A 16,573-nucleotide genomic window follows, 5' to 3' on the forward strand; every position below is an offset into this window, starting at 1 on the left:
TAAGAAAACCTCCCATTTCTACCTACTCCCTTTCCTGTGTTTCCCATCATAGGCATAAGAAACTAGTAATCTAACTGGTCAGAATTTCAGAGCCTGGTTGGACTGTGTTTATAAGTACATGAAGTTTTAGGATATGGCCCTCCTCTTATCCCTTCAGTGTGCTCATCATTTGGTCTTTTATATCAAACAGCCACCAGAGAATCCCAACATATAACCGAGAGTTTAAAGTAAGAGGCCCTCAATAAGGCTAGGCCACATGCTACCACTCAGTCTTACTAAAGTTTTTCATTAAGGAAACTCAAGCATTAGTCTGACCAATAATAAAGGAATACCTTGTTTCCCACTTGCTGTTATTTTCCTCATAAACACAGCTCTTTGGGAAACTTACAATGAAGAGAGAATTAAAGATTCAGGCATTCTTGTAATTCCTAGTCAAAAACATCTAATTATACTAAACTTCACTTTTTCAAAGCTAAATAAATGAATGAGAACAAAAGTAAATCAATGAGTAAATGAATAACATAAAAGAGGTAGTTTTAAAAAAAAAAGAGAGAGAAGCAAATGAAAGTGAAAGAAGATGAGGAAAACAAGCATGTGTTTCTATAAGGTTAACTCTGGCTCCAGAACTTTTCAGGAGGCTTTTCATCAAAGAACTAGAGCCCTACCATGCCCTTGTCCTGGAGACTCTAATGAGCTCTCATGGGAGGGACCAGCCCACGTTCCCCACATCTGAGAAAGTATGGTACAACTCTTTCCCATGTCTCTATACCCAAGAGCAGCAGCAGGGTCCAGGTAAAGACTTTTTCTCCTGCTTGACCTGCCACTCGCAGGTGTAGCAACCAGTAATCAAGGTGATATAGCATTGTCGGTTGCAGCCACATAGGATCCATGGATAATGCCTTTTCACTCTTCTCTGGCTCCCAGGCTCAATCCTGTTGCCCTTAAGCATGGTGCACCTTCTTGCTGAAATGACAAATAAAATTATTAGGATCTAAAAGCTCCTTCAAAAGTTTCCTACCTCACTGCTCTATAGAAAAATCAATAAAAAAAAAGATAGATTTTAAAGTTTTTAATCTAGGATAATGCACTGGATTCAGTGGATGAGTAGAGCTTCATCCCCCTTTACCACTAACTTGTTTAGTATTTACTGCAGTCATGCACCCTTCAAGGTTTAGTTTTCTTACCCCTAAAATGGGATCATACTGTCTGCCCTAGGCAACTAATAAATGCTGAAAGTATTAGATAATATATACAAATTATAATTAGATAATATATACAAATGTGTTTTTTCAACTACAATGTGCTCTTGAAATAACTTGAGAGCTTAAGAGGCGTGGGTGAGGTATGAGAAAAATATAATCATTGACTAATAAGTGACTCAGATATATAGCTGCCTGCCCCATCACTTATGATCCTCTCTCATTGGAATTAGTTAGGGTTAGCCTCAATTTAAATGATGGAATTTTCAAAATAGCAATGGCTGAAATAAGACAAGTTTGTTTTTTCTTTTGCCAACAAAAATATTTTAAAAATTATGTGGTACGTGGCTTCACAATGTCATTAAGAACCCAGACATCTTCCATCTTTTTGTTCCACAGCAGCACAGGGCTCCCTTCTCAGGGTCCAAAATGGCTGCTGCTTGAGCTGTATCTATCATTCTAAATTCCAACAAGGATAAAGGAAGAAGAACAAAGAAGGATATTCCCCCTTACTTTAAGGACACTTAAAGAAGTTGAACATTACATTTTACTGGCAGACAGGGGTTTTTCTTACTAGGAAAAGGAAAGAAAGGAAGGAAGGAAGAATGAAAGAGGGAGGGAGGGAAGGAGATATTGAGCTATATCTAGCTGTTACTACTGAATTTTCTCACCCTACTTTAATAGGACACTTTCAGATAAAATTCGTGTGGAATTAGGGGGAAAAACAAAACAAAACAAAAACAAAAACCCCTAAGTATTTAAGAATAAACAAACAAGAAGTCTTAAAGGGCCTGATCCCAGGCATGGTCTCTACCCCTGAAAACTTTCTGTTGTGCTCCATTCTGTTTTTCTGTGAAAGGTAGTGCTGTAGTTCAGAGTGCATAGTGTCAACATAGAATTCTGGCAAAAAATGTGAGTAACAGGGACTGGAGTAACCTTCCCAGCTTAAGTAACTAAAAAACCTGGGGAAAATATGAAAGAAAGGTTTTCACACAGTGGACAATAGGCAGTGAAGGACAGCAACCTTTGAGAGAGAAGAAACAAAGGAAGTGAGTATTGTAAATGCAATTTGGATACAGTTTCCAGGATGAAGCCCTGGGAGTGAGATTGTAGGTGGATCCTGGCAGTATCCCTGAACTGAGCAGACAGAAACTGAGCAGACAAAAGGGAAGGAAAAGTACCTCCCTCCATGTCTTTCCGAGTCTCCAGCTGAATACTAATCAGTACATGCTTAGTAAGAAATTATTGACGTTAGAAAAAGAATCACACAAAACGAGGTGGTTAGACATTTAGAGCTCACAAAAGGCTGGGAATAGTTGGTGTTTCCTTCAGAGCAGAAAAACCTTATAATACATAGGCACTTAGAAGCATACTCAGAAGGGTATTGCCTCAATAGTGGGGGAAAAAAATTAGGCCTACATTAAAGGCTACTACTAGGGACAATGGCCTAGCCAAACGAAGTTTAAAAATGAGACTCAAGGGTGCCTGGGTAGCTCAGTTGGTTAAGCATCTGCCTTCAGCTCAGGTCATGATCCCAGAGTCCTGGGATTGAGTCCCACATTGAACCCACTGGTTCTCTGTCCCTCCCCTGGCTTGTTCTCTCACTCTCTCTCAAATAAATAAATAAGTTTAAAAAATGATCTGCAAGATAGTAAAAATGTTTCCAAATAACTTGGCTCTGTTCTGAAACAAAGATCAGAATAAAAACAAACCAAACAAACAATAAAACAAGAGAAGTAGCCAACAAAACAAAATTCTCAATGCCTAGTATCCAATCAAAAATCACCAGGAACATAAAAAAGAGAATGCACCCATATGGAGGGAAAAAACTATCAACAACTCAGAAATGTCTCAGTGAAGTGATTTTATTTTAATTAGCAGGGAAGGACATCCAAAAATGCGATTGTTCTTTTTTTTACAATAAAAAAGAGAATGTATTCAATACTGTTGAGGTGACAGTAGAAGAACATTTTTACAAACATGTTGAGGACAGTAGAAGAAAATAAACATGTTAAGGAGAGACAGGGAAGGTATTTTTAAAATATGTAAACTGGGGGCACCTGGGTGGCTCAGTAGGTTGGCCTCTGCCTTCAGCTCAGGTCATGGTCTCAGGGTCCTGGGATCAAGCCCTGCATCGGCTCTCTGCTCTGCAGGGAGCCTGCTTCCTCCTCTCTCTCTGCCTGCCTCTCTGCCTACTTGTAATCTCTCTCTGTCAAATAAATGAATAAAATCTTTTTTAAAAATATGTAAACTGAACTTTTAGAGATGAAAGACATAGTGTCTGAGATGAAAAGTACACTGCAAGGATTAATAGCAGATTAGATACTACAAAAGAAAGGATTAGAGAATTTGAGAATTTTTTTTTAAATGAAGAGATCAACTGTGAGCTACACAATAACTATAAGCAGTCTAATATAATCATGCCTGGAATCCCTAAAAGGCGGGGGGGGGAGGTGAGAAAGGGATAAACACAATATCTAAAAAATTAATAACCAAAATGTTTCCAAATATGATGAAAACTATAAGCCTACAGAGCCAAGAAGCACGCCAAACCCTAAGGAAAAGTACACACAGCAAACTATAAGACACATCATAATCAAGATGCTTAAAAACACTAGTAAAGAGAAAATCTCACCACCAGCCAGAGAGGAAAAGTGTATTACATGTGGAATAAAGAGGACTTCTTGACATTTTTTTCAACAAAAATAATTTGTTGAAAACAATACAAGCCAAAAGACAGTGGAGCAACATCTTTAAGGAACTGAATAAAACACATTTAGCTAGAATTCAGCACTCATAATGAACAGCGTTAAAATATGAAAGTGAAAGGGCACCTGGTTGGCTTAGTTGGTTAAGTGTCTGCCTTCAGCTCAGGTCATGGTCCCAGAGTCTGGGGACTGAGTCTCGAGTCAGTTTCCCTGCTCAGCGTGGAGTCTGCTTCTCCCTCTCCGCCCCTCCCCGCACTCGTGTTTTCTCTCTCTCTCATTCACTCTCTAATAAAAAATTGATTTATTTATCTGAGAGAGAGAGAGCATACAAACAGGGGAAATTAAGCAGATGCTTAATCAACTGAGCCACCCAGGTGCCCCCAATAAATAAAATCTTTAAAAAATTTTTTTTTTTAAAGAAATTTTGGATATTCAAAACTAGAAAAGAATTAATCACCAGCTGACTTGCACTACAAGAAATGTTAAGATCACCCAATATGAAAGCAAAAGCTACCAGGTGGAAATACACATTTACATAAAGAAATGAGGCACCAGAAATATTCAATATATGGGTGGATATAAAATAATGTTTTTCTTATTTATAAAATTACTTCAGAAGATAATTGACTGAAGCAAAAGCAATAACAATGAATATTTCCACTTGTAACAATTGCAGCAGTAAAAGGTTTGACAAGAGTTTAAAGGCCAGGAGCAGGAAAATGAAAGTGTACTGTTAATTCAGTTCTCATATGATATATGATGAGGTGGTATAATATAACTTAAAAGTAGACTCTGATAAGTTAAAGACATATACTGTACACCACGAAGTAACCTCTGAGAAAAGGGGTGTGCATCTAATAAGCCAACAAAGAAAATAAAATGAAATCATAAATATTATTCAATCAAAAAGCAAGAAAAAAGTGAAAAAGGAACACAGAAGAATAGAAAGCAAGTAGTAAATCAAATTTAAACTTAAATATACCAGTAATTCCTTTAAATATAGTCTAAATGCTCCATGTTTAAAAAGAATTGAATGTGGCTCCTGGGTGGCTCAGTGGGTTAAGCCTCTGCCTTTGACTCAGAGCATGATCCCAGGGTGCTGGGATCGAGCCCCGCATTGTGCTCTCTGCTCAGCAGGGAGCCTGCTTCCTCCTCTCTCTCTGCCTGCCTCTCTATCTACTTGTGATCTCTGTCTGTTTTTAAAAAATAAAAAGAATTAAAAATTGTCTAAGTGGATTAAAATAACAAAGCCCAACAATATGTTCTTTACAAGAATTTGGTTTGTTGTTACAGAAGGTAAAAGAATGGAAAGATTAGTGTCCCATTACCAAGACAACACCACATACCAATCAAAGATGAAATCTGAGTCACATGTGACAATAAGCATTTACTGCTCATACTCTGTTGATCTAGACTGGCCTTGGCTAGTATGACCGGAGTGACCTGGCTCTGTTCCATGTATGGCTCAACTGAGTTGGCCAGAGTATATTTTCCTGATGGTGGCAGTTGTCCAAGAGGGTAAGCTGTAATATGCAAATCCATCTCAAGGCTCTGCTGCAAAGGATGTCTTCAAGTCAAAATCAGAAGCAGAGTAAGTGAACTCACAGTAGGAGGGCATTATAAGTTATAAGGCAAAAGGAATGTGAACACAAAAGGCATAACTAAAGGAAGGGTAAGAATTGGAGCCAAATAATACAATCTACCTCACTAGTTACCAGCAGACCAATACCTCGCTTGCTTTTTGCTTGAGGCAAAAAGAATCAGTAAAGACAAAAAAGGACATTTCATAAAGATGCAAAATGACTAATAAATAATTTCCAGTTCACAGGCACCCAATCACATGGCTTCTACAGGAGAAGTAGACAAATTCACAGACATGGTGGGAGATTTAGCATACTTCTCTCAATAAATGATCTAATAAGCAGACAAAAAAGTCTAAAAGGATATAGAAGATTTTATCAACTCGATTAACAAACTAATCTTAATTAACATTTATGGGACACTATACTCAATGACTGCAGAATGTATGTTCTTTCCCAAACTGAACATTTATCAAAAGTCATATATTGAACTAGACAACTGGTTTTAATACACTTCTAAGAATTGAAATCTTAAGAGCGTATTTTCTGATTATGGTGCAATTCAGCTAGGAATCAGTAAGAAAACGATAATTACAAAAATTCACATTTGGGAATTTCACACTATAAAAAACCCATGGTCTAAGGAAAATAATCACAGTGGAAATGAGAAAAAGTCCGAATTGTCTGTTGTTGAAACTGTGATGAAACTACATGAATTTGGTGTGAGCAGCTGCAAATAGTGGTATGTCCAAGAACAAAAACTTTGTGACAGGAAGGGTGGTATACTGCTGGAATACTGAACTAAAGGCAGTATTTTAACCAGAATCATTACCACAATTTCCCACACATCTACAGATCCTTGGAGTTCAATCATAATTAGGGAAAGATCAATAAACACTGTTTCCCTTCCAAACGTCCAGCACCCAGCTGACATCTCCACTTGGATTTCTCGCAGACATCTCAAAATTAATATATCCCACACTGAACCCCCGATTTTCCCTCCCAAACCGATTCCTTCTGAAATCTGTCGCATCTCAGCAATGCGCACCACCGTTCACCCGGTGCTGGAGTCAAACACTAGGATGTGCTTGCCAGGATGAAGAAAGTAGAGCAAGACTTACGCTCCGTCCATGAGTAACTTGGAAAATGGGCAAGAAACAACATTTTCACACGTTGAACACAGGCAGCGTCGGGCATGACCGCAGAGAGGGGAGAAACAAATGAGCAGAGCCGAACTTCCCACCAGGAGGGACTCACGGACAAGCCGACAGCAGGCCAGCCCTGGACGCCAGCCAAGCCACTGGGCCTGCCCGGCTTGTGCCCCTGTCACCCACCGACAGGGACAGGGACAGGGCCAAGTGGAAGCCCTTTGGCCTCAGTTGCCTCCCCAGAGCACAGGGCTAAAGGCAGCTCCCAGCTGACCACACCTGGTGAGCTCCTTGGGTCCAAGGGCCTCACTGGCTGCCAGCTTGATAATATTTATGTAGCTTCCTATTCCTGGAGAGGCTTACAGGGGGAAGCGCAGAGCTGGACATGTTACTTACAGCGACTTCAAAGCCTCAAACCCAAACACGACCTCCCCACTGGAGAAGACTAGCGTCTCTCAAAATGGACGCCTGGTTCAACAAGGCGGTGGAGGCCGCGTGGAGGGGGCGTGGCCAGGGGCGTGCTCTCTACAGCCGTGAGGCGGAAGTCAGGTGCAACCCCCAAGCATTGCTCAGAGGCCTACTCTTTTGTCTTATTTTGCTACTTATAAAAATAATTTCAGGGGCGCCTGGGTGGCTCAGTGGGTTAAAGCCTCTGCCTTCGGCTAAGGTCATGATTCCAGGGTCCTGGGATCAAGCCCCACATCAGGCTCTCTGCTTGGCAGGGAGCCTGCCTCCCCCTCTCTCTGTGCCTGCCTCTCTGCCTACTTGTGATCTTTGTCAAATAAATAAAATCTTAAAAAAAAAAAAGATTAAAAATAATTTCAGCATAAGCTTAGCTCTAGCTAATCATTTAGTTCAGGCATTAACGTTTTTGTAGCCAAATTATTTATGCATTATCTCATTATTTTTTCTTGTCTTTTTCTCCCCAACCTACTTCAAGCAATGGGTCTATTTTAGTTTTATTTGTTAAATTTTTTAAAAGATTTTATTTATTTACTTGACAGATAGAGATCACAAGTAGGCAGAGAGGCAGGCAGGGGGGCGGGAAAGCAGGCTCCCTGCTGAGCAGAGAGCCCTACGCAAGGCTCGATTCCATGACCCCAAGATCATGACCCGAGCTGAAGGTAGAGGCCTAACCCACTGAGCCACCCAGGCGCCCTTAGTTGTTTAGTTTTTGGTTCCTCTGGTTATTTCTGTAACTCGGACCTCACTTTTGAGCTCTTAGACCATTATACCCAGTTGTCTGCTGGTCATCGTGATCTGAATCGTCCCGCTATTTAGACACCTTGAACTCAGTATACCCTACGCTGCTTTCCTTCAAACGGGCTACATCATGTGTGGCTCCAAATTGTTAAATGGCGAGACCTGAAACCAAAGCTCCATTCTTGACTCCTCTCTTTCCTTTGCAGCGTCCCTCCCCGCTGGTGCCCTCACACTTCCTGTCCATTTCTGCTAGTCTTTCCCTTGCTCTATGTCAATGCCCACTAGGCCCCTAATCATCTCAGTAAGTACCAGCTGCTTGGCACTACTGTGGTAAGGGTTAATCAGATAGATAATTACTGCAGTAGGCTCCCAAAGAATCTCACTACTTCCAGTTTACCATTCCTAAAATTTACTTTTTTCTTTTTTTATTTTTTTTAAGATATATTTATTTATTTGTCAGACAGAGAGTGCGCAGGCACAAAGCAGAGGGAGCAGCAGGCAGAGGGAGAAGCAGGCTCCTCACTGCGCTTGGAGCCCCATGTGGAACTCCATCCCAGGATCCTGGGATCATGGAACTGAGCTGAAGACAGAAGCTCAACCCACTGAGCCGCGCCCCAAATTTACCTTTCAAAGAGCAGCTAGTGATCTTTTAAAAAATGCAAATCTGACCATGCTTAAAATTCACTCCTAAGGTAAAGCTCAAGCCCCTTAAATTGGATCCTGTCTTTCTCTCCAACTTCTTACCACCACCACCCTGCACTCTCCTTCACCCCTACTCATATTGAAACTCCAGCAAACCCAAAACTTTTGTTATTTTTTTAATGGTGTTATGTTAGTCACCATAAAATACATCCCAATCCTCTTATGCTACTGCCCTACACCATTATGTATCTTTATTCATGTTGTCCCTATGGTCAGTCTTTCCCATTCCCCTCCCCCCCAAACTTTTAACTGGCTAACTCTTTCTGTTGGTGTAAGATTCAGCTCAGGAAGCCTTTCACCATCACAACCACCAGGCTCAGTTAAGTACTTCCTTCTCTTGTCCTATATGTCTATCCAAGTTAACTTCTTAGTACTATATTAGCTGCATTGATTATAATTACCTGTTTTGTTTTGCTGAGGTTTTAATTTCTGCTTTAATTTCTGCCTCCAGTTTTGAAGATGAGGCCATATGTAACTCATCACTTATTCCCTGTGCTTACTATAAAGCTTGGTACAATTGGTTATATAAATAGAAGCTACAAATCCAACAACCTTTAAGCTGAGTAAGACAGGCTTCATTTTTTTTTCTGACTTCCCTGAGTTCCCCGGAGTATACCTCCAATAACCAGTTGGGAGGGCTTGTCCAGAAAAAAGAATGGTAGCTTGGATCAGGATGGTTTAGTGTAGAGTAGGAAAAGTAGTTTGATCCTTTAATGTTTACCCTCTTCCTCCTAAGTTTCATTCTGGGATCCTAGCTCAACCCTTGACCTAGCACAACTAAAGTGGTTGGCACCCACTGAGATTAGGTGTCAAGGGATTAGGCAATTTTTTATGTGATATGAAGATTTTCCAAAACTCCATTCTGAGTTCCTCTTTAGAGTCCTTTTTCTTAAAGATTTTTTTTTTTAAAGATTTTATTTATTTATTTATTTTACAGAGATCACAAGTAGGCAGAGAGGAGGAAGCAGTCTCCCTGCTGAGCAGAGAACCCCATGCGGGGCTCGATTCCAGGACCCTGGGATCATGACCTGAGCCAAAGGCAGAGGCTTTAACCCACTTAGCCACCCAGGCACCCCTTTTTTAAAGATTTTATTTATTTATTTGACAGAGAGAGAGACACAGCGAGAGAGGGAACACAAGCAGGAAGAGTGGGAGAGGGAGAAGCAGGCTTCCCACAGAGCAGGGAGCCCGAGGCGGCGCTCGATCCTGGGACTCCTTGATCATGACCTGAGCTGAAGGTGGAGGCTTAGCGACTGAGCCACCCAGTCCCCTTGAGAACTTTTCCTTTTATCAACAGAGAATGAGCAAAACTGTGAAGGTTGTTTGAGCAAAAACAGGCCTGATTCTGTCACTGGTTTTAAAGCAGAAGTGAGACCAAACTAAAGCATGCAAAAAGAGTATAAAAAAGAGTACCAATGAACTTATCAAATAAGTTATAACATTCTTATTTCAAAGAACAAAAGAATTCAGTTAATCTCTGTGGGGGCTTCAGATTTACCAGTTAAAGATGAGTAATGAACGTAAACTGAGGGATACAATATGGTTTAAGAAACCACAGATGCCCATATCTGGAGGAGATTGTTTCCTGGCTTTATTGTCCCAACAGAACTGATTTAATTTTGTAGACTCATTATTCATCTAGTTAAATTGTTCTTTTGCAATGAAAATTGTTCAAAGTCTGATGGCCCTGTCGGATCTTAGATAAAAAGTATGAACTCAAAAGAAATTGTGTTGGAGGAACTCAATTCTGGTTTTTTTTTTTTTTTTTCCCCAAAGATTTTATTTATTTATTTGACACAGAAAGAGAGAGAGTCCATAAGCAGGAGTGACTGAGAGGGAGAATCAGACTCCCTACTGAGCAACGAGTCCTACACACAGGGCTCCATTCCAGGACCCCAGGATCATGACCCGAGCTGAAAACAGATAACCAACTGAGCCACCAAGGTGCCTCTCAATTTTGGTTTTTTTGTTTGTTTATTTGGGGGGGGGTTGTTTTTTAAGATTTTACTTGTGTATTTAACAGAGAGAAAGAGCACAAGTAGGCAGAGAGGCAGGCATAGAGAGAGGAGGAAGCAGGCTCCCCACTGAGCAGAAAGCCCGATGCGGGGCTCAATTTCTGGACCCTGGGATCATGACCTGAGCCACCCGGGCGCCCCTCAATTTTGTTTATTAAGATTTTCAAAACTGCAAACTGAAGGTTTGCTTGTCATTTTTTCAAAACTCTACCTTTCTTCTGTAGCATTGGCTCTTGGTCCAATAGTTTCCATAAGGAATAAGCTGACCTGAGATATAGTTTTTTCCTAGTGATTATTGTCACACTGTGGGCTTGTAGACACTGCTGCTAAAACCAATGTAAGAGAGTTTGCAGATTGCTGTAGTCCATAAAGCCAACTTCATATATTTTGCAAACATGCACTCAAACACACACAGACACACACACACACACGCACACACACATTTAAACATCTTGGATGGCACATGATCACCTAGGTTTCTCAGCAAAATAGAAAAAACTAGTTATTTAACTTTCCCCACAGCTAAAGTCTGGACAATCGCTATTCCAGCCTTTTTGTAGCTTTCCTATTTTTGTTAGAGCAATTTTATCACTCATTTTTTGGACTAAAGAATGAGTAAACAAAGGTACTTTTACATACTCATTGTATAAATCAGCAAAATGATGAAACTGACACAAAGAAAAAGATAAGCGTGAAACCTGTGGCTACACATCACCTAGGTGGTCTAATGCAGCCTCTGATTTCTTTCCTGGCAGCATGCCAGGGCTTGATGCCAGACTGTAGTCAACTGCACAGCAGTGTATCAAGTCCAAAGCTTGGACATTATCTTTGCTAAATGCATATGGTACTCCTGTTTTAACAAGTGTCCTTTTTTTTTTTTTTTATGATTTTGTTTATTTATTTGACAGACAGATCACATGTAGGCAGAGAGGCAGGCAGAGAGAGAGGAGGAAGCAGGTTCCCTGCTGAGCAGAGAGCTCTATCCCAGGACACTGAGATCATGACCTGAGCCGAAGGCAGCGGCTTAATCCACTGAGCCACCCAGGCGCCCCAACAAGTGTCCTTTTTATTTAAAGTAATGAATCTCCTCTTTAGTAAAAGATCATAAAATTAGTATTTTTTATTTTAATGCACCTATAATGAAAAAATATTGAACCACAAATCTGAAAGAGATATTAAATTTAAGGATTAAACTTAACCATTTAGCAATTTGGTGGGGGGGGAAATGGGGGACCCTGGACTTTTAAACAGGGTATCCTGAAGCAGCTTCAAATAGATACAAGTTTTTATCAATGTTTGATTGACCTATTGGTTCTATAGCCAGAAACCAGTTATTGGGTTAAGCAAACCCAGATTCCTAGTTATGGATTCTTTTATAAAACCTTCATTTTGGTGCCAATAAAAGAGTCTCCTGACAAACCAGGTGATTTCAAACAGTGTAAAACTGGGACTGAATGTGCTGGGTGTCAGGGATTGTATTAAATGCTCTACATACATCATTTTGTTTGCTTGGAATCTTAAGGTAGATATTATTTTTTTATTTCAGTTTTTATTTAAATTCTAGTTGGTTAACATATATCATAACATTGATTTCAGGAGTAGAATTTAGTGATTCGTCACATACATATAGCACCCAGTGCTCCTCATAACAAGTGCCCTCCTTATACCCATCACCCATTTAGCCCATTCCCTGCCCACCTCCCTCCATCGACCCTCTGTTTGTTCTCTATAGTTAAGAGTCTCTTATGGTTTGCTTCTGTCTCCTTTTCCCCCCTTCCCATATGTCCATCTGTTTTGTTTCTTGAATTCCACATATGAGTGAAATCATATAGCATTTGTCTTTTTCTGACAAAGAGCTTAGCATAATACCCTCTAGCTCTGTCCATATCAGTGCAAATGGCAAGATTTCATTCTTTTTCATGGCTAAAAAATATTCCATTGTGTATATATACCACATCTTCTATATCCCTTCATCAGTCCGTGGACATCTGGGCTCTTTCCATATTTTGGCTATTGTAGATGATGCTTCTATAAACATTGGGGTGCATGTGCTCCTTTGAATCAAATCCGTATTTTTGTATCCTTTGGGTAAATACCTAGTAAGGCAATTGCTGCATCATAGGGTAATTCTATTTTTAACTATTTGAGGAAACTCCATACTGTTTTCCAAGGTGGCTGCACCAGTTTGCATTCCCACCAACAGTGTAAGACGGTTCCCCTTTCTCTGTAACAACATCCATTGTTTCCTGTGTTAATTTTCATCATCTGACATGTTTGAGGTAGTATCTCACTGTGTATTTCCTTGATGATAAGTGATGATGAACATCTTTTCATGTGTCTTTTACCATTCTTCTTTGGGAAAATGTCTATTCATGTCTTCTGCCCATTCTTAACTGGATTATTTATTTTGGGGGTGTTGAGTTTGATAAGTTCTTTATAGATTTTGAATACTAACCCTATATAAGATATATCATTTGCAAATACCTTCTCCCATTCTGAATATTATCTTTTAGTTTTGCTGATTGTTTCCTTTGCTGTGCAGAAGATTTTTATCTTGATAAAGTCCCAATAGTTCATTTTTGCTTTTATTTCCCTGTCTCTGGAGATATGTCTAGTAAGAAGTTGCTGTGGCTGAGGTTATTGAGGTTGCTGCCTATGTTGTGCTCTAGGATCTTGATGGTTTCCTGCGTCACATTTAGGTCTTTCATCCATTTTGAATTTATTTTTGTGTATGGTATGAAAAAATGGTTCAGTTTCATTCTTCTGCATGTTGCTATCCAGTTTTCCCACCATTTGTTGAAGAGACTGTCTTTTTTCATTGGATAGTCTTTCCTGCTTCATTGAAGATTTGTTGATTATATAGTTGTGGGTTCATTTCTGGATTTTCTATTCTGTTCCATTGGTTTATGCGTCTATTTTTGTGCCAGTACGATACTGTCTTGATCACTACAGCTTTGTTATAGAGCTTAAAGTCTGGAATTGGGATTTTCTGGTTCCATACAAATTTTAGGATTGTTTGTTCTAGCTCTATGAAAAATGCTGTTGATATTTTGGCAGGGACTGCATTGAAGGTGAGGATTGCTTTGGGTAGTATAGAAATTTGAACAATGTTTGTTCTTCCAGTCCATGAGCATGGCATGTTTTTCCATTTCATTGTGTTCTCTTCAGTGTCTTTTATAAGTGTTCTGTAGTTTTCAGTTTTCACCTCCTTAGTTAGGTTTATTCCTAGGTATCTTACGGGTTTTGGTGCAATTGTAAATGGGACTGAAACCTTGATTTTTTTCTGCTGCTTTGTTATTGGTATATAGAAACACAACATATTTATCTATGTTTATTTTATATCCTGCAACTTTGCTGAATTCATGTATTGGTTCTAACGGTTTTTTGGTGGAGCCTTTTATGTTTTCTACATAGAGTATCATATTTTCTGCAAATAGTGAAAGAGTCACTTCTTCCTTGCCAATTTGGATGCCTTTTATTTCTTTTTGTTTTTCTGATCACTGAGTCTTGGACTTCAAATACTATGTTAAATAACAGTGGTGAGAGTGGACACCTCTGGTTCCTGACTAGAGAAGAAAAGCTCAGTTTTCCCCCACTGAGGATGATATTGGCTGTGGGTTTTTCATATATGGCATTTATGATGTGGAAGTATTTTCCATCTATCCCTACTTTGTTGAGGGTTTTTATCAAGAATGGATGCTGTATTTTGTTAAATGTTTTTCTGCATCTACTGATAGGATCTTATGGTTCTTATCTTTTACTAATGGGGTATATCACATTGATTGATTTGTGGATATTAAACCACCCCTACAGCCCAGAAATAAATCCCACTTGGTTGTGGTGAATAATTGTTTTAATGTACTATTGGATTCGGTTTGTTAGTATCTTATTGAGAATTTTTACATCCATGTTCATCAAGAATGTTGGACTGTAATTTTCCTTTTTAGTAGGGTCTTTGGTTTTGGAATCAAGATAATGCTAGCTTCATAGAATGAGTTTGGAAGTTTTCCTCCCATTTCTGTTCTTTTGGAACTGTTTGAGAAGAGTAAGTATTAACTCTCCTTTAAATGTCTGGCTTAAGAAGCCCAGGAAACATGGATAGCTAGGTTATAGGGTTATAGGAGGTGGTTACTGAACGCAAATGGGCAAAGGCCGTTTGACCCCACAGGAAAACAGCCTAGGCAGAACATATTATCCAGTCCAGAGCTGTGTGTGTGTGTGTGCGCGCACACACACACTATGCGTGCACACAGGAGTTAAGGCCAATATTCATAGTTACAGGGCTTGAATAAGGCCTAACCAGGATCTATAGGATGACTCCCAAGACTTTTCCAATGACCAAGAATTCTGTGTCATCCCAGGAAGTAGAGAAAGAGCTAGTCATTGGACCCAAGAGTCTGTTATGGATAGTTTTATAGGTAGGTAGGGGGAATGTGATTCAGTGGAGTAGGATAGGAAACTCATAGGAGGTACATGTTAGAAAGCACTCAAGTGCTTCTAGCCTTCCCTTGCTGAATTTGGCAACTGACGACTGATCCACCACTGTGACAGATTAGCAAAGGACCCACTGTCATTAAGAGATGCCCAGAAGAATGGGATAGGCTGGGTGACGGTTCTTTTGAAGGGATCCAAGTGTAGGATAGGATGTACTTCCTCCAAATATCTCCCATGGTTTTGGATATTCCCTTATTTCTTACAAGAGGCTTCTTTTGAAAATGTCTATAACATCTGAACCAGCACAATTAACTTAACAGGAACCCAGGAGTAGCTCCGTCCCCAAACTCCTTCCTCCGTGGTTCGCCATTTGCTTATACCCAAGGGTGAGGACACTTTGCACAGTACCCACAAGGCAGTTACACAGTCAAATGCAGGATAAAGGTATCAGTGTGACTTCAGTTGAATTGGTCACCACTAACCAGCCTCATGACTCTAGCAGTGCCTTCAGGTTGGTATCTGCCTGCTCTTGACACGGTGTATTGTTCAGACTTCCCAACTGCCAAAGAGAATCAGGACAGGAGGAAAAGTATGGAGGTATGGAAAGGAATACCTGGGTTCAGGTCTGCACTACAGTTAAACGACTCAAGTTATTTCCCATCCCCTAATTCAAGTATCCTGAACAGATGGCTGAGAGCAGATAGCCCCTTCCAGGATATGCTGGGCAGAACTCTAAGATGATCTCTGCTATGACCTGAATGTATCCCCCCACTTCAAATTCTTATATTGAAATCCTAATGCTCAAAGTGATGGTACAAATGGGGGCAGTGGTGCTTTGTAGGGTGGAGCCTTCATGAATGGGATTAGTGCTCTCAGAAAACAGAGCCCATAGAGCTCCGTAATCCTGACTGCCATATGAGGATACAGCAAGGGGCTAACCATCTGCCACCTGGAACAGGGCCTTCACCAGGACCTGACCATACTGACACCATGCTTTTGGACACCGCAGCCTCTAGAACCATGGGAAATAAATTTCTTTGTTTATAAGCCACCTAGTCTATGGTGTTTTGTTATAGGAGCCCAAATGGGTTGAGCCCTCCAAGATGCCCAGACTTTGGTGCATATAACTTCATCGTTTTCCAAGCAAACAGTAATCTAAGTACTGTGGTGAAGGGGTTTTGCAGATGTAATTAAATTCCCAAATTAGCGGACCTTAAGATAAGAGTTCCCAAATTAGCTGACCTTAAGATAAGTTGATTATCTAAATAACCCTGACCTAATCACGGGAGCCCTTCAAAAGCAGTTTTCTCTATCTGGTTGCCAAAGTGAAAGAGAGATGTGCTCTGGCTTAATCTGGCTTAAAGCAAAGATTTTGTTTTGTGAATTGCCCATAAGGGCCAGGGGTGGGGGTGGGCAGAAAACTGTTGGCAGCTTCTAGTTGCTGAGAGTAGTCCTTGGCTGATAGCTGGAAAGAAAATGAGGACCTCAGTCCTACAACCACAAGGAAATGAATTCTGCCAACAACCAGTAAGACTGAAAGAGGACTTCAAGACCCTGACCAATACCTTGATTTCAGCCTCATGA

General features: G+C 40.2%; 1 protein-coding gene across 1 annotated transcript in view; it reads right to left on the bottom strand.

The window, feature by feature from the left end:
• The window catches only part of GDPD4 (glycerophosphodiester phosphodiesterase domain containing 4), a 145,318-nt gene extending 138,222 nt beyond the window's left edge, over positions 1 to 7,096 (bottom strand). The window contains exons 1-2 of the mRNA XM_045071368.1: positions 7,032 to 7,096; positions 770 to 963 (exon numbers count right to left, since the gene is read on the bottom strand). Of these exons, the coding sequence (XP_044927303.1) occupies positions 770 to 949 (180 nt within the window). The 5' untranslated portion in view covers positions 950 to 963; positions 7,032 to 7,096. The remainder of the gene's footprint in view (positions 1 to 769; positions 964 to 7,031) is intronic.
• Between the last annotated feature and the right edge of the window lie 9,477 nt (positions 7,097 to 16,573).

This window comes from Mustela putorius, unplaced genomic scaffold (genome assembly GCF_011764305.1).
Source record: "Mustela putorius furo isolate JIRA1106 unplaced genomic scaffold, ASM1176430v1.1 tig00003987_pilon_pilon_pilon, whole genome shotgun sequence".
Classification (NCBI taxonomy): Eukaryota; Metazoa; Chordata; class Mammalia; order Carnivora; family Mustelidae; genus Mustela; species Mustela putorius.